Genomic DNA, 25,146 nt, shown 5'->3' with positions numbered 1-25,146 from the left:
CACTCTATCTATCGCCCTCACTCTATCTATCGCCCTCACTCTATCTATCGCCCTCACTCTATCTATCGCCCTCACTCTGTCTACCTATCTATCACCCTCACTCTATCTGTCCATCTATCGCCATCACTATTAATCGATCGCCCTCACTCTATCTATCTGTATATCTATCTATCGCACTCACTCTATCTATCGCTCTATCTATCGCCCTCCCTCTATCTATCTATCGCCCTCCCTCTATCTATCTATCACCCTCCCTCTATCTATCTCCCTCCCTCTATCTATCTATCACATCACCACAGCATCACTCAGCACCACCACAGCATCACTCAGGTGCACCACAACATCACTCAGGGGCACCACAACATCACTCAGGGGCACCACAACATCACTATGTGCTACAACAGCATCACTGAACGCCACAGCATCACTTGTTGCCACCAAAACATCACTCAGCGCCACCACAGCATCCATCTGTGCAACCATTCAACAACAACTGGTTCAAATATGTTCTCTCAATGTTTCAAGCTTTATTACAAATGTCACAAAAAGATGTTAATATTTAACTTCTGTTCTTGGATTTTCATCACAATAAAATACACTGAACATAATCTTCACAAAATGTATTTACAAAAGTTTAAGCTATTGCCATGATAAATTACAATAACTTTTATTTAAGTATTAATTATTAAAAAAAATTTAAAGCAATTGTTATTTGTAATATCATTACATCTAAGTCACGTAAATACAACACATATTGCATTACAAATGCTATAGGTATCACATTCGCGAAAGTTACAACTATTGGCATTGTAAATGACAAAGCTATTAATTTAGCTATTTTCAAAACCAACACATAAATACAAAATTTGTCATTCACAATACCAATAGCTCAAACTTTCCTAACGCGAGACCTATTGCATTGCAAATGCTTGTTTTGTAGATGCAGCAAGTAATAGATGATCACCTGCATAGAGGCCTTATAGGGAGTCTATGTGTTTACCAATACAATATTTAGCTGATTAACAGGGAAGACCGCCGGTGCCAGATGACAAGATTAAGTTGATTGGTGTCTGGTTGTCTGAGCTGACACTGATGTGAAGTCAGAAGGTATAGTCTCAGCTTTTCATGTGCATGTACAGGCACCTCCAGATGCATGGAGTACCAAGGTTGTACCAAGGGGATAGATATTTGGGTTACCAGGGCATTTAAAAAGCAAATAAAACAGCAACTGCCCATACCTAACCACTATCAACACCAATTATTTATCTGATTTTAAAAGGAAGATCCATACTGTTACTTCTAAAGTTAAGTATAAGGATTTTATTTTCAACTGTGAGTATCCCTACTCGCCAGTTCAGTCTGGTACACTGCTGAAGATCCACAAAATTAAAGAACAGCCTTGTGGCAGACCTATCCGGCCAGGTTGTGGTTGTGCTTTAGAACCATTGGCTAAGTATATTATTGACTTTTCTGACAAGTATCTTTGGCATATGCCCCCAATGACTTACCTATAGTGTCATGATTTCATCACATTCATTAATGACTGCCTGATGACACTGTGGAATGGCTAGATGGCACTTACATGAATTCTTTGCACACCAACAATCCACAAGCAGATTGCATTTCAGTTATAAGATAGGCTTTGGGAAGTGCAGATCAAATTCATAATTACTCTATTCACAATATTTTGCTACAAGAAAACTATTTTGAGTTTGATGAGGATTTTTTATTTTAAATTTGAGAACGCTCATGGGGGCTACTTTAGCTCCCAAATTCGTTATCCTTTATGTAGCGGTCTTTGAATACAGCATTAGTTTTTATTGACCTGAAAACCATATCTACCCCATACCATACCCAACCATGGAAGAGTTACTTTGACAATATCTTTTTGATTTGAGCGGCAATCTCAAATCTTTACAAGATTTCTTTACATGGCTTAATCAAGCACAATTGGAAATGGTGTGCAGATTATTTTCAGTAAGCCAATGTGCTTGAGCAGAAGCTGGTAAATTCAGGTTACTCTACCAAACTGATACAGCAAGCTATCAAAGTGTGTATTACCAGAAAGAATAATTATTGCCAAACACTAAAAGGCGGAATCAGACAAAATCATTTGTGTGAATACATTTTGCCCCTCTAGTCAAAAGAAATTAACTACATTAAGAAACATTGGTCATTAATGAGCAACACAGATCTTGCACATAGTGTTCCTATGTTTTGGATGAGGAAATAACTGAAGTATCAAACTGTTCATGCCACTGATTACTCCCAACCACCAAAAGTCTATCATTAGCAACTGGGCATTATCCCCTATAAGGCCATTCTCGCTGTTCTATTGCACGTTTTGCGATCTCTTTATTAGTATGAAGGAATTTAGGCATGGCACCATCAGAGCTTAGAAAAGTCTTTACCTGCAATACAGTGCATGTAACATATGCAGTCTGGTGCCCATGTGGCCTAATCTACATTTGACAGACTAACAACAAAGTAAAACACCGCACTGGAAAACATAGGAGTGGAATTATGTGTGGGAGCCTCACTGTTAAAGTTCTTAATCATTTAAATGAATTGGATCATACTGCCTTGGACACTAAATTGTAGGTGACTGAAGTACTACAGATACTGCACAGAGGAGACATTTTGAGAATTTTGTAGAGATGTAAGTGCAGACCGATTCAATGCTGCATTTCTGTTGAGGACAGCTTGAATTCAATTGAAACTTAAACAGCATTACATTCACCTACCATTGCTTTTCGACTGATGGCCTTAGGCAATTGCCGTGAAATTGTTTGTTTTCATTGATTCCCATTAACAATTTATGCTGGCAATTATATATTTATTTAGGCATTTATGTGTTTATGTCTTTTGTTAGTTAATGGTCATATAGATTTCATGCCTGGATTTCCAATTTTTGGCTAGCATTTCTACAATTATTAACATATTTGTTTGCTCCTGTCATTTATTTTTATTCATCGCCATCCATATTTAATGCTAATTGTATTATCTATGTGTAACGGCGTAGGTCCATCACAGGTTCAGGGGTGTGATCAGGGTTCATGTCACCAGATGTCCACTATCTCCTCTCCTTCTTTATACTTCCCGCAGAACGTCGATATTGACTTTGAAGAACAAGAGAAGGAGACAGTACAATGGCCCTTTAACTCGGACTGGAACAACGAGTGGGAGGAGTCACAGCCAGACGTAGAGACGTCATATACGGAGAACGACGAATCAGAATTGTGTTTGTTCACCAGGAGGGAGAGAGTTGTCGAGCGGAGCGTGGAGAACGGAAGAAGCAAAGCGGAGGAGTGTTTGCGAGGATTCGAGGAAGAGGAGACGGGAGGCGGAGAAGGAGAAGCCAGGAGGCCACCGATATTACGAGTCGCCCAGCCATACACCCGCGGGAGGTGTATGGCTCACACAGGTACGAAACAAAATCAATGGCTGGGTCGGTCGTAAGAGTGTTTCGACCGCGTAACCTGGGTATTCACAGATCCCCGGTTTTGTGTTCCCTACCCTGAGCACTGACCCCTCACTTCGGCACTATATATAGACGTGTTGCTGTTCCCTCACTCCTTTTCCCCTAGAGTGGTAAAATAAAAAGGACACTTGACTTACACCGTATTATCTCATTCTGTTTGTACCGAGCGGCAAGACGGAATCGGACGAGACTACACCCCGACGGAACCCGGAGAGAACCCGTCATCCGGAATCTACAGAGCGCTGTCCACGAAGAGCCGAGAGGAGCCGTTCACCGCGTCGGACTGTACATTTCAAGAAGAAGAGTTCTGATTTGTTGTATAGCAAAATAAAGCCCAAGAAAACCAAAACCCATGTGTTACCTTTTCGGACTAGTTCTTCCTTAAGGTCTCTGCTCCAACATGGATAGCCCTCTTTCTACGTCCTTAATTGTTCGCTCATATGACAATGGAGTTGTTCTGATGCAAATAAGCCTGATTCACATGTCAAGCTTGGATTTGCCAGTGGCTCAAGCATTCTTTGCTTCAATACACGTGTAGTTACACTCAACCCAGTGACTGACTCCAAGGCCACTAACATTCTATTGCTGGCATTATTACTCTAGGCCTAGCCCTTTCTACACAGGCTCATGCAGCCTACGTGTTTTGACTCTTTCCCATATTTTGTGGGAGTATAGGTATTCCTCTGTCCTTAAATTTGTACAACGTTGTTTAAAATGATACCACTTTCCGCATTGTTACTTATTGCTTCCAGAAATTATACCTAGGTGCTGAGGTCTGTATAGCACACTTTTAGCAGTCTCTGTGTCCTTTATCTTCTCCAGCATGGAGTCGACATGAGGGTCAATGAGATGCCCACTGCCAGAGGGCACAATGAAAAGCTGCTGCACCTTCAGTCTGAATCTGGACATCAAGTCAGACATGTCGGTGAAGCATGATGATGGTGTTCATCCCCCTTGAAATGGTATCAGCAAAGTCCAACACGCACTTTATGTTGGTGCTGAAAATGTTTTGCCTCCTGTCACCAGTTCCTGACCTCTTCTGTAATGGATTTGGGTGTGGTGGTGGTGGGTGGGAGACAGGCGACTAGTTTTTCCTATTTCTATTCATTGTGGTCATATCTGGGGAGTACCAAATCTGCGATCCACCATTATGTGGCCGACCCAATACCCATATACTTGCCAGCCACACAGGTCATCTTGCTCTCCTTATCTGGAAGAGGACCAGCCCCTGTTGTCAGTGTGGAGGCTCTTTTCCTAGTGGTATGAACCACTAGCGAGTCAGGCATGACCAGGCCCCTGATACAAACCAGGTAACGTAGACCAACATTACATTTATTTTCAACTGGAGGTTTGTATAATTTTTTAGGGGGGCAGGGGTGATTAGAGTTGGGTTACTGCAACTATTTGGTTCTGGATAGGGTCTCACTCAAAAAGTAATCTTCCTCTTGCACTACGTGACCATGTGGTATTGGTCTGCTCTGTATTGTTCTGGGGTACAGAGTAGTTTTGTCAGGTGAGGAAGAAGGGGAGCCTCAACAGGGTTCAGTTCAATGCCTAGATTGTCCAGGGGGTTTTACCTGATTACCCTAGAGAAGATCCCCTTCCCCAAGTGTGCACCAGGCTCAAAGTAACATTCAAAGGATTGCAATGGTTACCTTGGTCCCGCTCATTGTGTCATGAATGTGAGGACGATTATGGGAACTGAGGAAGTGGGGATGTAGGAGGCCTAAGGGCGAGTGCCATGGGAGGCAGTTTCACTAGGGGACCAGTCCTTTACCTTCTTAGAGGGTAGCTGTTCCTTGAAAGTGAACCTTCTCTCTTTACTGCTCTGGGAAGAGTGTGGTTGCTCCTGCAAGGAGGGATCTAGTCAGGATTTTTCCCATGGAGGAATGAATAAAGATATTCTTCAGTAAGACATCAAGTGTCCCGGAAAGCTGCAGAATAAAAAGGGACCTAGCTCAAGTCCAACCTTGGGGCGAAGGCTCACTCGTAACCGATTTGGAGACATGTCTAGGTGTCAATTTCGAAGTCCATTTTAGATCCACAACGTGTTTTTCAGCGCCTCACCGGCACTGATGAGTGGTGCTGCTCGATGCCCCTAGACAGAGCTTGCTCAGGAGTGTCGAAGCCTCTCGGGGTCAGGGGGGTTGGCAAAATGAGCCACATTAAAAGATTGTTGCCTTTTGAGACTAGTCTTAAGGCTTGAATCCCAATTTAATCAGGAGTGATGCTCAACCGTAACCTGTGAGTGCTTCCCAACTCCAACTCTGTGGGGTTGACCCCTGAGCGCAGTTTAGCAAAGATGTCTTGTTACTGGAATCAAAGGTCTTAACAGCTGGCACCAAATTACCGGAGTTGGAACTGCTGTAAATAAGACCGCTCCTAGGTGAGGAAAAGTAAACAAATGACCTTGTCTGTAGCAGTAACTGGAGAGCTTTCTTCATTCAACTCAAGTTTATTTGAAGCAGCAGACTGCTGGAGGATTTCCTTCCACTAGTCATTTGATAGAGAAGATACTAGAACCTCTAGGTAATGAACTCTGCACTGCTGGTCCAAACATGGGTTATACATTAAGGCAGATTGGTTGTACATGGTATCATTTTAAATGAACGCATATTGTTACTTCAGATTTAACAAGTGTAAAAGGAGTTAATGGAAGAATGTGAATCAATTAAAAACCCAATTCTAGAGAAAGCAATGCATTTCTTGGTAAACTGAATAAAAATCATACCATTACATTTGGAGTTTGTTACAACAAACAGACACTATAAGCGGGTATTTGTGTGATGACAGCATGTATAAGTGAAGTTTACTTTTTTTTTTTTAATGTCTTCAACTGCATAACAGATATCAGAAATAATTTATATACTTACAAAATCAGTGGTTCTGATAGGGGATGCCTTTTCCCTAAAGGTTTCTTCCTGAAAGTGCTGGAGATTAGAAGGTAATGCAATAGTTGAGTTTCGCAGTCTGCCTGTGCCACAGGAATTCTGTAAGCCTTCCCGGCTTGCGCTTCGTGCCAGCGAAGCAAAAAGTTCCAAGTTATTTACAGAACAGATTGGCTCTTTAGAAGCTTTATTGGCCATTTCAGTGATATCTCTAGCCTCTGTTTTGGAAATAATATCTGGTCTTTTGCCAGGAGAATCTACTTTAACGCCTTTAAATTTACTAGTCCTTGTAAATGAAGAATCACCCATGTTTCGGACTTCCAAAGGCCCAAGCATACTTTGTGAGGCAGCTGGTCGTAGGCTCCCAATATCAAAGCATTTGGATTGTCTTTGAGGCTTCAATAATTGCCCACGAGCTAACTGTGCAGAACAGCGAAGCGGAGACAAAAGTTTGTTTCTCTGTGGATTTAATTCATGAGTACTGGTAAGGCTAGCGTTCACCGATTCAGAACTCAATGACTTTGGTAAAGGCGCAAATGGCTGCTCTACAATTGGTGAATTGTTGTCTTTATTAGTCAGTCCAAACTCTGCATTCATCTTTCTTACACCATAAACTTCATTCTGGTGTTCAGGGCGGTTTCCGTGTGTGAACCGTGAACAGGATTCAGCTATAGGCATAGGACTGTCTTCATCTGCATATAACTCAGAAGTTGGAACTCCCAAATTAAAGCAACAGTCCTCAGTTTTTGAAGTTAAATTTGACTTTGAGTCACCTGCTTGTTTAAGCTGAGAAGAAACAGATGGAAGAATACTGTTATTATCCAAGTTTGAACTTTCAATTTCCAAACGAGAGATTTTAGGTGGCAGCCCAATGCTAGATGGCGACAAAATAGGACTATCCCAGTTTTCTTCCCCATTTTGGTAGTCCTTTGAAATGGATGGTATTGTTCTTATAGAAGAATTAACTGTTGTCAAAGTCGAAAGAGCATTTTGTGAAGACTGTGTGGGATGTAGACTTCCAGGAGATGAAAAGCCAGTTTGTCCAATGTGTGGGAGCACTCTTAAATGTCTATGACGACCAGCTACTGTTAAACTGCCAGAAGGACGAGGAGTCACTGGAGGTCTTGGTTTTATCTTGGTCTTCTTAGGCTAAAAAAATAAAACACAACAAAATCGGTAGGACATTACATTCTTTAGTATAAAATATGGGAACACAATTTTGAACTTTCTCACAACAGCAAAAATAGTCTGAACTTTTGTGACTAAGATCATAATAGTGGTTGCAAAATCACACATCAGTCGCTCATTTGTTATATTAGAACACTAAAATGTTGGGAGCTTCCTTTAAGTCAAGTGAATGGTACACGGACAAAAATAGCCGGTATATATATCTTCCACTCCAACATCCCAGTATTTTTATTTTGCTGTTACTCAGTGGGTTGAATTTTCTAATAGCTGTAAAGCCTTCTGATTCAGAGTAGATGGATCATTAAAGGCCCACTCCTTCATTTTAGGCAAAGGATACAACTCTGGTAGACGGCCTAGTACAATCTTCAGGAGTGGGCTATAATGTTATAGTATTCAGGTGCACAGACCATATATTTTAGAAAAGCACACAAATTAAATGTAACTACAGAACAGGCACCACAACAAACACATCCTATCACATCTACCTGACAACTATTATGTTTCCCAAATTCTGATCTCCTTACTATCGAGCAAGAAAACCAGGACAGTCTCCTACTTTTAACGCCATGCCATTTCCCACTTTGTAAATAGCAACACTAAATTTACATGACTAGAAATTCTTCATCCCTGAGCTTTATGCTGCTGATGCTTTAATTCTGAATACCAACTCTAACTAAACGCTACTGTCGCCAGTTCCTTCCCAGCACAAAATATCTAACATACTGGTCACAACACTTGGTGCAGTTCTAGAATGTAAGGCCAACTGAAGTTGTTGATGTTCTCTTATAACAAAAACCACGAGTGTAGAAGGGTCTAAGGGGAAATAGTTTTAAGACCTCCAAAGTATCCTATCCCTCAATCAAACTATAATATACACACAAGGGATACTAGAGGTCTACACAAAGCTCAATATTTTGTATCAAGTTCAAACATTCACATATGTGTAGGCACGTGTCTAATCATACTAGAAAAATCAGGTGTAGGTGCACAACATTAAATACTCCCATCAGCCCACCATTTGGCGGAATATCGTAATTTGGGATTTTTTGTACAAGGACTGGTATCTGTTAAGTCTCTCACTTGATGATATTGTGAGGAGAACTAAAAACAGATCCTCCAGTGATGAAGAGAATGTAACATGGCTGGATGGGAGAGGTTGCAGTGAAACAAAAGTGAAAAAAGAAAACGTGAATTAAAATTACTTGGTGTGATGCCAAGGCAACATACTTTATTCAGGGGGTCATCACAGAAGTAATATTAAAAGCAACAGTATGTAGATAGTATTCAAAACAAATATTACTATCAATCAGATGGGTGTGGTCGACATGTTTCAGCCTCTACAGGCTTTCTTCAGGACCTGTGATGTAAAATACTACTGCAACTATAGCTATACAAGTTAACAATCACTTGATAGAAAGAACCAGTGAGTGCCTACCGTAACTTCTCTGGTAGGTCAATCATTTATCACCTGTATCAAAATAGAAGAGACACGGGACATGCATACAACAATATTGAAAAGGCAGCTTTGTATATACTACACAATGTATATAATAGCCTTATATCCAATGTGGGACAGATATATTGAAAGATACAACTCACCCATTAAGTTTATGGGGAGGGCCTCGCCTCGCCTGGCACTCGCTCAGGACAGTAAGAGGCCCCGCTCTGAGGAAATAGAAAAGTAACAACAATTCCATTTTAAACTGTTGTGTCATATGCATATTGGAAAGTTCCTCAATACAACCTATTGTTAGAGTTTAAAGCAGTGGATACAAGGATGTGGTCTGGAGGCCAGTCCAGACTGGACAATGACATTAAAAAAGCATTCTAAGAAGTATGTCTTGGTAAAACAAAATCAACAAAAGTACAGACAAAGTCAGCTTCGGAAAAGAGTCTCTGAGGCAGACTCAAGCTTCTCCTGGAGAGGAAAAAACCCACCTATCCGTCGGTACCTCGGGCTTTGACTGAGCCGAGGGGGAGGTACCGATATCGAGGTAGACTGTGCTTATAAAGCCCTCAGGCGGACCAGAGTGGAAGCCATCATCCGTGACCTGTGATTGGCCAGAGAGAGTTGTAAATACTCTCAGAGCTGTAATCATGGTGTATAATGACTATAATAGTCTTCTATTTTCACATTTAAATTTATAAGGTATTAGGACGTTTGTTAATGTAGCCCTACTCGAAATGCGGTAATGTACGAGCAATAACTGCCGAGTGACAAAACCTGTCCTCTATGCCCATTGGTAGGTGTAGCAAATAGAGGTGATATGATTGGTCCACATATGGACCAATCCGGTCGCGCCATTATCGGTGAAAAACGCCGTAGTCACCAGTATTTTTGCAGTTATTGTGCAAATCGTCACGAGGACAGAAGAGCCACCTATTAGGTATCCGTAGGTCCTGGACCTGATGCTGTCGTGCACGATCAAGAAAAGTGGGGTGTGGTAGATGAACCCAAATGTAGAAACTACCCTTGCATTGGTGGAATTTCCAAAAGCAGGCAGTTGATTGGTCCCTGCGTTTCCCAATAGCCGCGGACCAGTGCGCCCGGGGAAGTAAGGGTTTTCTAAGTGTTCAAAAAACTGTATTGTGCACTATAAATATATTCCTGGCCAAAACACTTATTTGCAGCGCGCTTTGCCAAAACCAGCCCAGACACTCATGTCAGCAGAAACAGTATGTTGTCAAACGATAGGTTGGCGGGCCATTTCAGCGTACACCATTGGTCCCGGTGCGACCAATCGTGACCGCGGAACGGCGGCCGACCACCGTGCAGGGGAGGCTAGGTAAAAGTGAGAGGTTCAGACGTCTATAGACAAATGCAGTTCAAACACATATGTATCATTAAAACGCCTATGAAAAGGTAAGAGGTTCAAACACCTATAGACAAATGCAGTTAGAACACACACGTGTCATGTTAGAAAAGGAAGGCTATGGTGGTGTGACCTCCGTGAAAGAGACAAGACCTGATGTAAGATAGGTATTGATAGAGGGGGTTGTCTCTATGTCTACTGGCGAGGGATGCATGTTGGCACCAAAAACACTCTCAATAATTGACTGTGTAGTCAAACCCTCGTTAGCCCTATCATGAAAGATAATGGAGGTGCAGGAGACAGTGGGGAGCGGTCAATGGCATACCCTCATAGTGGCATGGCATGTCTGGTCCTCCACTAAGGAAGGTACAACTATTCAATGATGCCGCATGAATGGTGTCAGGGTCTAGATCTGCATCAAGGGGATTTCGTCATTCAACCCATTGGTATCACAGTGAAGTTTGAAAACCCATTTCTGTTCCCTAATGAAAAGGTATCGGGAGATGTCCTTGACATGTTGGGGGATGAAGGGCTGTTCTAGAACCACCCATTTCATTTCTTCAGCACTGTGTTTTTTCATGAGGAAGTGGTTAGTAAGGCGCGTGGCTTGTCTATTGCGTCTGATGGTACTCATATGCTCCTGTATTCTAAGCTTCACCTTCCTCGTTGTCATCCCTACATAACGAAGGGAGCATGGGCAGGTAATCAAATATATAACCTTATCACTATTGCAGTTGGTATGGCACTTAAGAACCCATGGGCGTAGGGTACCTATGTCAATAGTCACGGTTTTTGCAGTTAACAGACACACAGAACAGGTACCACAGGGGTAGTGTCCCTGTACTGCCGGAAGATTCCATAGTGTGGAAACAGGATTGCCAATCGTACCTCGTGGTCGAGTGTGTACTAATTCATCTCGAAGATTTTGACTACGCTTAAAAGCAAACAAAGGTGGTAGAATCCTGGTGCCTGCCGTGTTAAGGATACGCCAATTCTTCCGTATGATCTTTTGCACCTGTGTGGATGCTGAGTTGAAGGTGGTCACAAAAGTCATCTTCTCCAAAAGAGGTTTTTCAACTGGTGGAGCCAAAAGGGCTTCACGGGGGTTGTTAGATGCCCTCTTCCGTGCTTTTCTGCACGGAAGAGGGCATCTAACAACCCCCGTGAAGCCCTTTTGGCTCCACCAGTTGAAAAACCTCTTTTGGAGAAGATGACTTTTGTGACCACCTTCAACTCAGCATCCACACAGGTGCAAAAGATCATACGGAAGAATTGGCGTATCCTTAACACGGCAGGCATCAGGATTCTACCACCTTTGTTTGCTTTTAAGCGTAGTCAAAATCTTCGAGATGAATTAGTACACACTCGACCACGAGGTACGATTGCCAATCCTGTTTCCACACTATGGAATCTTCCGGCAGTACAGGGACACTACCCCTGTGGTACCTGTTCTGTGTGTCCGTTAACTGCAAAAAACGTGACTATTGACATAGGTACCCTACGCCCTTGGGTTCTTAAGCGCCATACCAACTGCAATAGTGATAAGGTTATATATTTGATTACCTGCCCATGCTCCCTTCGTTATGTAGGGATGACAACGAGGAAGGTGAAGCTTAGAATACAGGAGCATATGAGTACCATCAGACGCAATAGACAAGCCACGCGCCTTACTAACCACTTCCTCATGAAAAAACACAGTGCTGAAGAAATGAAATGGGTGGTTCTAGAACAGCCCTTCATCCCCCAACATGTCAAGGACATCTCCCGATACCTTTTCATTAGGGAACAGAAATGGGTTTTCAAACTTCACTGTGATACCAATGGGTTGAATGACGAAATCCCCTGGATGCAGATCTAGACCCTGACACCATTCATGCGGCATCATTGAATAGTTGTACCTTCCTTAGTGGAGGACCAGACATGCCATGCCACTATGAGGGTATGCCATTGACCGCACCCCACTGTCTCCTGCTCCTCCATTATCTTTCATGATAGGGCTAACGAGGGTTTGACTACACAGTCAATTATTGAGAGTGTTTTTGGTGCCAACATGCATCCCTCGCCAGTAGACATAGAGACAACCCCCTCTATCAATACCTATCTTACATCAGGTCTTGTCTCTTTCACGGAGGTCACTCCACCATAGCCTTGCTTTTCTAACATGACACGTGTGTGTTCTAACTGCATTTGTCCATAGGCGTTTGAACCTCTTACCTTTTCATAGGCGTTTTAATGATACATATGTGTTTGAACTGCATTTGTCTATAGACGTCTGAACCTCTCACTTTTACCTAGCCTCCCCTGCACGGTGGTCGGCCGCCGTTCCGCGGTCACGATTGGTCGCACCGGGACCAATGGTGTACGCTGAAATGGCCCGCCAACCTATCGTTTAACAACATACTGTTTCTGCTGACATGAGTGTCTGGGCTGGTTTTGGCAAAGCGCGCTGCAAATAAGTGTTTTGGCCAGGAATATATTTATAGTGCACAATACAGTTTTTTGAACACTTAAAAAACCCTTACTTCCCCGGGCGCACTGGTCCGCGGCTATTGGGAAACGCCGGGACCAATCAACTGCCTGCTTTTGGAAGTTCCACCAATGCAAGGGTAGTTTCTACATTTGGGTTCATCTACCACACCCCACTTTTCTTGATCGCGCACGACAGCATCAGGTCCAGGACCTACAGATACCGAATAGGTGGCTCTTCTGTCCTCGTGACGATTTGCACAATAACTGCAAAAATACTGGTGACTACGGCGTTTTTCGCCGATAATGGCGCGACCGGATTGGTCCATATGTGGACCAATCATATCACCTCTATTTGCTACACCTACCAATGGGCATAGAGGACAGGTTTTGTCACTCGGCAGTTGTTGCTCGTACATTACCGCATTTCGAGTAGGGCTAAATTAACAAACGTTCTAATACCTTATAAATTTAAATGTGAAAATAGAAGACTATTATAGTCATTATACACCATGATTACAGCTCTGAGAGTATTTACAACTCTCTCTGGCCAATCACAGGTCACGGATGATGGCTTCCACTCTGGTCCGCCTGAGGGCTTTATAAGCACAGTCTACCTCGACATCGGTACCTCCCCCTCGGCTCAGTCAAAGCCCGAGGTACCGACGGAAAGGTGGGTTTTTTCCTCTCCAGGAGAAGCTTGAGTCTGCCTCAGAGACTCTTTTCCGAAGCTGACTTTGTCTGTACTTTTGTTGATTTTGTTTTACCAAGACATACTTCTTAGAATGCTTTTTTAATGTCATTGTCCAGTCTGGACTGGCCTCCAGACCACATCCTTGTATCCACTGCTTTAAACTCTAACAATAGGTTGTATTGAGGAACTTTCCAATATGCATATGACACAACAGTTTAAAATGGAATTGTTGTTACTTTTCTATTTCCTCAGAGCGGGGCCTCTTACTGTCCTGAGCGAGTGCCAGGCGAGGCGAGGCCCTCCCCATAAACTTAATGGGTGAGTTGTATCTTTCAATATATCTGTCCCACATTGGATATAAGGCTATTATATACATTGTGTAGTATATACAAAGCTGCCTTTTCAATATTGTTGTATGCATGTCCCGTGTCTCTTCTATTTTGATACAGGTGATAAATGATTGACCTACCAGAGAAGTTACGGTAGGCACTCACTGGTTCTTTCCATCAAGTGATTGTTAACTTGTATAGCTATAGTTGCAGTAGTATTTTACATCACAGGTCCTGAAGAAAGCCTGTAGAGGCTGAAACATGTCGACCACACCCATCTGATTGATAGTAATATTTGTTTTGAATACTATCTACATACTGTTGCTTTTAATATTACTTCTGTGATGACCCCCTGAATAAAGTACGTTGCCTTGGCATCACACCAAGTAATTTTAATTCACGTTTTCTTTTTTCACTTTTGTTTCACTGCAACCTCTCCCATCCAGCCATGTTACATTCTCTTCGTCACTGGAGGATCTGTTTTTAGTTCTCCTCACAATATCATCAAGTGAGAGACTTAACAGATACCAGTCCTTGTACAAAAAATCCCAAATGACGATATTCCGCCAAATGGTGGGCTGATGGGAGTATTTAATGTTGTGCACCTACACCTGATGTTCTCTTATACCAAGCGACGGAGATGCATGGCGCCTTTTTGGAATCTAAAAGTTCCTGGGAGTCCCTGGCACTGTCAAAGAAATATATTTTGTCTTTGATGGTTTTGTTTCAAATTAGGAGAGAGAAGTTTCACCTGTGCTCGTTTAACTGGAAAATCTTTCCTCAGTTGTTTAAGCTCTAATCTCCTTCCACCTGTGGCCCAGGATGGACCTGGGACCAGTTGCTGTCAAAGTGCCAATAATTTGTTGTTTGACTGTTCGCTGGGTGCTTCCAGGATTCTGTCCCTGGTCTATTTCTCTCTCAGGACCATGATAATCATAAAGCCTGAACTCACTTGTGTGGATTGTTGCTTCAGTATCCTCAGCAAGTAACATCAGTACATCCTATACATGAGGACCTTAAATGAAAGCCCCAGAGTTTAGGCCATCCAGCACACTAAAAAAACCGATTCAAGTCTTTTCTACCTTTCTCTTCTGGAATTTTGAAACTCCTCAAGTTCCTGAGACTTATGAAGTGTTCTATTACCTCCAATCTAAAGACAGTGGAACTTTGGTATACCAGAGTTAATACTGCACCTTCTCTTTGTCTGGTTATATTGGTCCAACCGCCTAGTCCGATCCATGGCAACATCTCAAAATGACTGTGCTCCTGGCCAGTCACCTGCAATTTATCAAACTTTGTTGAATCTTTACAATTTCCATCACCCTCAATTTCAATGTAAAGCCCAGCAGAAACTAATCCTCTTCCCTTTCTCGGACAGTGGACCACTTGTGGGCAAATACATTTTCTCCCATTTTGTCTTTCTGGCCGTTTTCTTATTTTGACTGGGTATTTCTAAGCTGAAGAGATAGCCAGTATTTGTGTTTTTCCTTAAAATGAAAAGTTGGGAAACTGAAGCATATAAGACAAACAAGATAGGTCTCAAAAAGAATGCCACCTACATGTGTCAAGTTCGAGAACAGGACTAAACAGAGCCCACTCTGTTGACTCCTTTGAAACGCCAATCTATAAAATTTCCATTTTACCCATTAACTCTTGAACACAGTAGTTCAAAACGTAATTAGTAGTTGAAAAGGAGCTTTAGTTAACACTCATCATGTAAAAACTTTGGGCCTTATTTCGAGTTTTGCAAAGGAGAGAGATACTCCTTCACAAATGTCGCAGATATACCATCCACTGAATTGCAAGTACATTATAGTCTATTGTGCTTGTAATATGGCGGACTGGATGTCTGCCATATTTATGATGAAGTATCCCATTTGCCAAATTCTAAATAAGGACCTTTGTTTGAAATTAGATTTATTTGTCCTGAATAGGTTCTAATTGTGCGGAAAGAAACATGTTGGCTGCCTTGTGACTATTTCCTGAATGGAATTTGTAAAAAATGTAATTCAAGCCTTTTGATACTAGCCAGCATTAGATCTCCTGCACTTTGGAATGATATACGCATTATGGACTGCCATAAATTGACCTTGTAATATGTGGAGGGTGATTTGTGTAGATCTACTGCTGAAAGTTAAAGGCAATTGATTTTTCCAAAGGAATAATAGGTAGAAAATTTGTCAAACTTAGGCTAAGTTGTCATTGTCTCTGCTGGCTTTCTTTAGGGCAGTGGTTCTTAACCTTTTGACTTCTGTGAACACACATTGAATCATTACTAGAATCTGAGTGACCCTACGGAGTCATTATTGGAAACAGCCTATGCATTTTTTATTATTTGAACCGCAAAAGAATACACAAAAAAACAAAAGCACGTTTACACCAAATAAATGCTCAAATATTGAAATATTTTCCTTAATTTACAAAATGTTTTTGAATTTTCAATTTTGCTTTTGTATTTGTATATACTTTATTTATTTATTTCTGACATTTGTACAGCGCTCTGTTACCCGTAGGTGTCCTGGCGCTCTTCATTTTAATGTATTCATTGTGATATTATTTAATTTTGTAAAACAGTCGTGGACCCCCTGAATAAACCTTGTAAAACCCCCAATGGTCCTCAGAGCATATGTTAAGAACCACTACTTTAAGTCAATCAGGGGTGTGAAATCTAATAAAATATCTACTTGTCCATGGGACAGGTCGCTTCATAAATCTGCTAGTTATGTAAAATAAATCCACTTGTCCCATTGGTGCCACACAGTGCGCCAAAAATTATGGCAGTGATCTCATTATATAGGGGCTCTAATAATAGCCTCTTTGATTATGCCAAGGCTCATACTATAGTAGGGTTTGAATACTAGCAAATCCCTTATTTTGCCACCTTTCTGCAGGCCTACATACTGGGGATGGAAGTAGCCGTAAGCAACAGCTCTAGAGTGGGAATGACTTTTTGAGTATGTGCAAACCTACTAACTTGCATATTTTTGGGGTTTTCACCAGCACTTCTAGTTTTATAATAAAAAAAAAGCTCCATCTATGATCTGGCGTCATTGTGAGTACAGCTTTCAGCTCTTTTACCACAAGGAAATTGGCACGCAAAGTAGTTTTGTTCCGTGCCAGGAACTACTGTGGCCATGTGTATTTTTTTTTTTCAAAACACTTTTTTATTGAGTCATCAGATAAGACAATCACATTCTTTTCAGAAGAACGATAATATAGATTGATCAATATATATTTATGATACAAAAAGATAAACCTTTCGGATATGTGAACATCAGCCCCTAACTTCACAAACAACTGTGTCTCGTGCTGTGTAGTTTTCCATATATAATACCCATCTAGCCATTTCACATATATTGTAGTTCTCTGTATCATCGCTCTAACCTGCGTAGTTCGCGGTGAAGGAGGTTCCAAAATGAGACCCCTGAAATCTGCCCATTGTTTCCAGATTTTTGGTTGCTTTTGCGGGCTGTCTCGTGCTTTAAAGATAGGCTGTTCCTGACCCATACACAAATCAAGGCCTGCCTTCCAAGCTCCCAAATTTAGGTGGATCTTTCCATACCCTAGCTATATCTCTTTTTGCCAGGGTAAGGCCCAAAAATAGCAGGTGTCTTTTATAGACGTTTACCCCTATTTCGTCTGTGATATGTAATAGGGCGAGCCTAGGAGACATAGGTATTTCCCATCCCAGCACCTCTGATAAGTAATTTGTAACCCCACTCCAAAACCTGCAAAAGCGCAGTGCATTCCCAAATGGTATGTTTAAGCATGCCTTCTGCGCTGCCACATCGTAGACAAGTAGGGGAATCTATCAGCCCCGTCCTCCTTAGCCTGTATCTGGTAAAATAAGCACAGTGTAAATATTTAAACTGAATACGTCTGAAGCGAAAAGCTATTGCGGCGCCCCCCTGGGATTCCAAGGCCTCTGTGCAGTCATCACTGTCGAGGGGACTGAAGCCTGTCTGCCATTTTTCCTGGAGTGAATCTAAGGTTGTGGAGAGATTTGTCACTAGGGTTTGATATATCTTTGCAGTCTTGTGGCCCCCCCAAGTCCCCCATAAAAACCTTTGCCTCTATCGGATTGAACTCTGGGAGAGATTCCAAACGGGTGACATATGGGGATAAGGCATGTCGCAGTTTTAAGTATTTGTAGAATTGAGTGTGGGTCATAGCAGATTCGTTCCAGAGCTTCTGGTAGGACCTCATGGTGGTACCTTGCATTACATCCCCCAACATGGAAATGCCTGTGGCGTCCCATTTTCTAAACCCCAACAAGGTGGACACCTACGGCATTAAGCCGCTCTGTCAGAGAAGAGTCTCTCTCGTCAGCCTTATCCACCACCCCACCTTGCGCATCGTTTCCTTCCAAACTCCGAAAACCACACATGTAGCGGTCGGAAGTCGTCATAGCTCTTTTGGGGTGTATAAAAACATGGCGTAGTAAATCACCCATGAGCCATTTCTCCACTTGGTAAGCCGGGTCTCTTCTATTCCCATACCACCAGTCGTTCAGAACCAAGAGATGGGATGCTGTGTGATATTATTGAATATCAGGGGTAGCTATACCTCCGCAGCACGTCGATTAAAAGCACGTTTTAAGTGTAACCCTAGCAGCTTCATTGTTCCACAGGAAATTACTTAGTCTTGAGTTGAGCTGAGCTGTCGGAACCAGGAGGCAGATATATGAAAGGGGTGGTTCTGCAGCTGATAAAGAAGGCAAGGGAGGGACACCATCTTAAATATCGCCGATCTTCCCAGTATGGACAGGGGCATGCGCGCCCAGGATTCCATCTCAGCATGCGTGCACGTCTAGATGGGGGCGATGTTTTTATTCCACGACACCGATTGGGAGGACAAAATGTAAACCCGGAGGTACTTAAGCCCAGTTGAGGCTTGCGTTACTTCTCCCACCCAGGAGCCCATTTCCGAGCCTCTGTGAAGAAGCTACAATATAGATTTTCTAGCATTCATAAACAGGGCTGAGTGTTGTCCAAATATCTACATGATGCGGAGTAATCGAGGTCCTGTCCAATGTGGTTCTGTTAGAAAGAAAAGAACATCGTCCACATAGAGGGCGATCCGATCTGAAAACCCTTCCGGCCATTCAAATCCCTTTACCTGGGCATCGATTCAAACCCACGAGGCTAGTGATTCCATTGCTAATGCAAATAAATAAGGGGTTAGGGGGCATCCCTGTCTGGTACAATGTTCTACAGGGAAGGATTCAGAAACTGCACCGGTCGTATATTTAGGCGCTGCACGAGGGCAAACAACTAAGTCCACCCCAGCGAGACGAATGCTCTATCTATGTCGGCCAGCAGCAGCGCTGCTGGGCCTTTCAGATGATCAATCGCTGCTACTGCATTGTGAGCCCGCTGGGTGTTGTAGCGAGTCGCTCGACAAGGCTTATCTACCCTGGTCAGGGTGAACCAATTCTGACATATAGGGAAGAATGCGATTAACAAGGGCTTTCGCCAATAATTTGGCCTCCACATTCAGCAGCGATATGGGACGATGTAATGAGTGTTGGTCTCAGGGTCGGGCGGGTTTAGGGAACCCGCGTTTTCTGCATGCCGCCACTCTGGCAGGATTCTCCCCTCCTCAAGGGCCACATGTACTGCCGCTAGATAATGAGTAAGGAACTGGGATTGGAAAAGCTTATAAAACTCGCATGAGAAGCTATTAGGGTCCTGGGCTTTGCCTGTGCGTAAGTCGGCAAGTGCAGCGCTCAGTTCTTCGACTGTCAAAGAGGCATCTAGTTCTGCTCGTGCCTAATCCGAAACGGCTTTGGGGGTAGATCAGCAAGGTATTGATGGATCAATGGTTCTGGCAGAGCGTCATTGGTGGTATATAACTCTGCATAGTAGGTCATAAAGCTAGATGCAATTTGGGAAGGGAAACTGAGTGTTTGGCCATCGTAGCCGAGGATACCAAATGTTGTTAGTGGGTGGAGTGCTTGTTGATATAAATGATGCAGGAGCAAACTCGATTTAACTCCCCACTGGTATATTCTGCTGAGCAAGGCCAGCCAAGCCTGCCTGGTATCGTCATGCAATGTGTGCTTTTTGAGACCACATTTTTATTTTATTGCTGTTTGCCAATGCTTGTTATAAAGGTGAGGGTTCAGCAGCTCCCATAACAATAAAGTTTGCAAAAACCATGTCAATACAAGACACTCACTGACAAAACCAAAAGGCTAACCACTAAAGTCAGACCTACTGGCTTTCCCGATTTTCCTGTTTCCCATAATCTTGTTGAAACCAGGCCCAAAATACACTTTTTTTCAAGAGCGGCATTGACTCTTTTGAGAAGTGGTGCACGTGCTTTACCGGTAGGGACTTCAGGATAGGATAGGAGAAGGGAGTATGTAGTCTTCAAAGGTGGTATCCTGAAAAGCAGTAAAGATAGCACTGACATCATAAATTGATAGCATCTTAAAACTGGACAAGTTGGAGTGTTACACTGTGGCATGGTTGAAGCTGAGGTGGTTTATTCAGAGTTATCATTTTGATGAAGGACTAATGGATTGCTTTACATTTGCTTTGGCAGGGGATCGATGAACTGTTTATTGTTTTTTCTCCTATTAGGAAATTATGTGAAGGAAGACATTATGAGACAGATTTACCAGTCAAGATGATATTTTGGTGTGCTGATCTGAGACATCAGATCCATAAACGTTATCATAAAGAGATTGTAACAATATTTCATCATGTGTATGTTCCATTAGACTGTATTTAGTTGTGTTTAAATGGTTACTTACCCTGTAACTATCTGGTTGTGGCATGTAGTACTATAGATTTCCATGCTCTGCATATTTGTTCCATCTAGTGTTGGGACCAAACATATTCAACTTGTTTTACTTCGAAGGTGTCTGAGTCACAAGACGTTGTGACTCCAACTTGGGGCCTCAAGGCACCAGCACATTGGATCCACCTAAGATTGTCTTCTGCTCAGCCGACGCATAGTGTAAATGGAGTGCAGTGTCGAAGACACAACATGGTGAACATAATAGAAGGCGTAAAAGGGCAAAGAAAAATATCTGTAATCACAGCTTTCTTCAGTTGAGGATGGTGAGCGCATGTAAATCTACAGCATTTCATGCGACAAAAAGATGGTTACAAGATAACATTTTCCGTTCATTGCAAGTGTGGCTGTAGATATATATGCTCTGTATAGACTACAAAGAAGTTCCCCCTCTAAAGTGGTGGCTAGTGAGCAGATAATGCAGATGTTTGAAAAAAGTGTCCTTAACGCAACTTAAGACTGCTTACATGATATAACATTTACACAGAAATCCTTGGTAAAAGTATGTGGTGCTCAATAAATCAATCAATCATGACATTTGTAAAGCGCACTACATACCCGTGAGGATCTCAAGGCGCTGGGTGCTGCTAGTGATCGAAGAGCCAGGTCTTGAGGAGTGTTCTGAAGACCGGTAGGTCTTGGGTCTGCCGTAGGTTTGTGGGGAGGGTGTTGAAGGAGGCTGACAGGTCCAGGAGGATGAGGGCTGGTGTTTTTCTGTTATCAAGCAGGGTCCTGATGTCATCGGTGGTGGCGATGAGGGCGGTTTCGGTGCTGTGGTTGCTACGGAACCCGGACTGGGACGGGTCCAGGATGCTGTTCTCCTCGAGGAAGAGGGTCAGCTGTTTGTTGACAATTTTCTCAGTGACCTCCGCTGGGAACGGGAGCAGGAAGATGGGACGGAAGTACTTGAGGTCCGCCTTTGGTTTCTTGAGTAATGCGCTGATCTCGGCGTGTTTCCAGCTTTCCGGGTAGATTGCTGTCTCGAAGGAGATGTTGATTACTTTCCGGAGATGGGGTGCGATAGCTGTGCTGGCTTTGTTGAAGAAGTGGTGGGGGCATGGGTCAAGCGGTGATCCGGAGTGGATGGTGTTCATGGTCTCGCTGGTGTCCTCGTCGTTAACGCTGGTCCATGAGAGCAGGTGGTTGGTGCCGGTGTTGGTCGAGGGGGCGATGGTTGTTGGAGCAGTCGTGGTGTTGAAGCTGTCATGGATATTGGCGATCTTTTGGTGGAAGAAGGTTGCCAGCGCGTCGCACAGGTCTTGCGAAGGCGGGATGTCGTTGGTGTTGTAGCTGGGGTTGGAGAGTTCCTTCACGATGGTGAAGAGCTCTTTGCTGTTGTGTGCGTTGGTATCCAGGCGGTCTTTGAATGAATCTCTCTTGGCGGCTCTGATGAGTTGATGGTGTCCGCGGGTGGCGTTCTTGTGGGCTGCTTAGCTGTCCGGTGTTCGTTTGCGGAGCCAGTTCTCCAGTTTTCGGCATGTTCGTTTGGAGGCCTGGAGGTCTTCGGTGAACCAGGGGGCTCTATTGTTGGTATGGCTGTTGGAGGGAGTCTTGAGCGGGGCGAGGGTGTTGGCGCAGTCGTTGATCCATTCTCTGAGGGTGCGGGCAGCGGTGTCGGGGTCGATGGAGTCGGTGGGCGGGCTCTGGGCAAGGGTGGTGGTTAGCTGGTCTTCTGTGACCTTGCTACAGCAACGTTGAGGCATCTGTTGGGTGCGTTGGTGCGTGGTGGGTTTCCTGAAGGTGAAGTGAATGCAGTGGTGGTCGGTCCAGTGGGGTTCGGTGGTTGAAGGAGACGTGGGGACTTGCGGTGAAGATGGGGTCCAATGTAAGGCCGGCGGCGTGGGTTGGTGTTGTTACGAGCTGTCTGAGTCCGAGGTTGGTGAAGTTGTCGATCAGGGTGGTAGAGTTGGTGGTGGTGTTGTTCTCGAGGTGGAAGTTCAGGTCCCCGAGGAGGATGTAGTCCCTGGAGGAGAGGGCGTGTGTGCTGATGAAGTCGGCGATGGAGTCGCTGAACTGTGGTCGGGGTCGGGGGGGTCTGTAGCCGAGGGTTCCTCTTAGGGTGGTGTTTGGGTCGGTGTGAATCTGGAAGAGCATGTGTTCGGCAGTGCTGAGGTTGTCGTCGGTATTGGTCGAGAGTCTGCTGGTGTTCCTGTGGACGATGGTGATTCCTCCTCCTACGCCGTTGGTGCGGTCCCTGCGTGAGATCTAGTACCCTTTCAGGATGGCTATGGCGATGTCTGGACCTGTGGTGGGGTTCAGCCAGGTCTCTGTCGGGAAGGCGACGTCGGGGAGGCTGAGTCAAGGAGGTCCCAGAGTTCTACGGCGTGTTTGCGGGCGGAGCGGGTGTTGAGGAGGATGCATTCGAGGTGGTTGGGTTCCTTGTTTGGCGGTTTGGCTGGCCGGATGCTGGTGAAGCTGCAGTTCCGGCAGGTGAAGGGTCCTTGGGTGCGCTTCGGGGTGGCCCGGTAGCAGATGTGTTGTCGGTTGGTGTTGAGTGCTTGGAGCTTGCTGGCATCACAGCTCAGTCGGGTGTTGCGGTGTCCGCGGGGTCCAGGGGTTCTGGCGCTGGGCGCAGTCCAGGCGCAGACGGGCTTGCCTTCGGCCGCCATAAAAAGGGGAGGTGGGACGGAGGAGCAGCTAGGAGGGGGGAACTGACGAATGTGAGCGGGTGGCGGGCCGGAGGGGATGCAGAGGTGGGAAGCGGGACCGGCGAGGGAGGAAAAAACAAGCACAGGCAAGAGGCAAAGGCAGTAAGCAACAGGCAACAATATAGCGAGGCAGCAGGCAGAGAAACAATACAAAATTTACAAGTCACAATTACAAGGCACAAATTACAAGGCACAATTCAGTGAGATGGGGGCAGAAAACCAGACCTGACTCGAACTCAGCAGCAGCTGGTCAGAGACACGGGCGCAGACAGGTGGAGCTGCGTGGCGTGGGGAGCGACCTGCCTCGAAACAGGGTCATGGGTCGCTTTAACTGCCGCGCAGCAGCCACCATAAAAAGGGGAGGTGGGAGGGAGGAGCAGCTGGGAGGGGGGAACTGACGAATGGGAGCGGAGGCGGGGACGCAGCGGCGGGAAGTGGGACCGGCAAGGGAGGCAAAAACAAGCACAGGCAAAGGCAAGAGGCAAAGGCAGTAAGCAACAGGCAACAATAAAGCGAGGCAGCAAACAGAGAAACAATACAAAATTTACAAGGCACAATTACATGGCACAAATTACAAGGCACAATTCAGTGAGATGCGGGCAGAAAAACAGACCTGACTTGAACTCAGCAGCAGCTGGTCAGAGGCACGGGCACAGACAGGTGGAGCTGCGCGGCGTGGGGAGTGACCTGCCTGGAAACAGGGTCAAGGGTCGCTCTATTGACCAAATAGGAGGTTTACAGACATCAGTTAATGGAATGTAATCCAAGTCTGAATGCGCTTAAATAACCACTTGGCAATGTCACATTTAGATAAGGCATGCAGTCTGTGAGGTTTGGATAAGGCTATCAAATGTTGAGTCGCCTGCCTAAAAGGCTCTGTTTTATCAATGTAGTACATAAGCGCCATCTTAACATCCAGAGTGTAAAAAGCCCTTTCTGCTACCGACTCTGGATGCGGAAGGGAAGATGGGCAGCTCAATGGTCTATTTATATGGAAGGGAAAAATGACTGGCTAGAAATTTTGGATTGGACAAAGCACTACCCTGTCTCTGTGAACATGAAAAAATTGTACTTGGATATTAAGAGCTTGGAGTTTGCTAATGCGTTTGATGGCAATTAACAAAGCCACCTTCCAAGACAGAAGTGCAGTTGTCATCAGTGTAGAGGTTCAAAAGGAGGACTTAGTGTTATGAGGACAATACTGACCACTTCAGAAGGGTGCAGTAAGGGTCTTGGAGGTAGCCTTTTAAGATACTAACTCTCTTCCCCCTGAAAGATTTAATAATTGGTATTTTGACCAGGGAGCAGTGTTGTTAATTTTGAAGGTAAGCTGCAGGAGCAGGTAACTGTATTGTGTACAAGTGTAAGCAAGTACAGCATGAAAAAAGTATAGGAGATAGGAAAGGATGTCCTGTAAAGATTCTTCAAAGGGATCTACTTGAGATGCAGTAATGTATGAACCTCTTTCACTTGGCCACACAACAGGCGCTAGTAGTGGACGTTCTTGCTTCCCTCAGGCTAGCCATGCAATCCCCTGGAAGATAGAGATAGCCAAAATGTAGGTACTCATGTGCCATATTGTAAGGTTCAGTTGTTTGGGATCTGAGTGTCTGTGCTGGCACGGATGCTAAGTGAGAAGGTCTGGAGTGTACAGGAGCTTCTAATGAGGTCTGTCTGACACCTTCAGGAGCATGGACGAACAAGTTTGTCTCACCGAGGGTGGAGCTACTAGGATGAGGGTCAAGGACACTTGCCTCATTTTACTCACCATATATGGGATGATGGGGACAGATGGAAAAGACTAAGCAAATATCTTTCATGCACCAATTCATACT

General features: G+C 44.2%; 1 protein-coding gene across 1 annotated transcript in view; it reads right to left on the bottom strand.

The window, feature by feature from the left end:
- The window catches only part of ZFAND4 (zinc finger AN1-type containing 4), a 371,796-nt gene that overhangs the window by 140,959 nt on the left and 205,691 nt on the right, over window positions 1-25,146 (bottom strand). The window contains exon 7 of the mRNA XM_078643109.1: window positions 6,355-7,518. Coding sequence (XP_078499235.1) covers window positions 6,355-7,518 — 1,164 coding nt within the window. The remainder of the gene's footprint in view (window positions 1-6,354; window positions 7,519-25,146) is intronic.

This window comes from Lissotriton helveticus, chromosome 5_1 (genome assembly GCF_964261635.1).
Source record: "Lissotriton helveticus chromosome 5_1, aLisHel1.1, whole genome shotgun sequence".
Taxonomy (NCBI): Eukaryota; Metazoa; Chordata; class Amphibia; order Caudata; family Salamandridae; genus Lissotriton; species Lissotriton helveticus.
The sequence above is the reverse complement of the archived record's forward strand: the minus strand, read 5'-3'. Positions and strand labels throughout refer to the sequence as shown.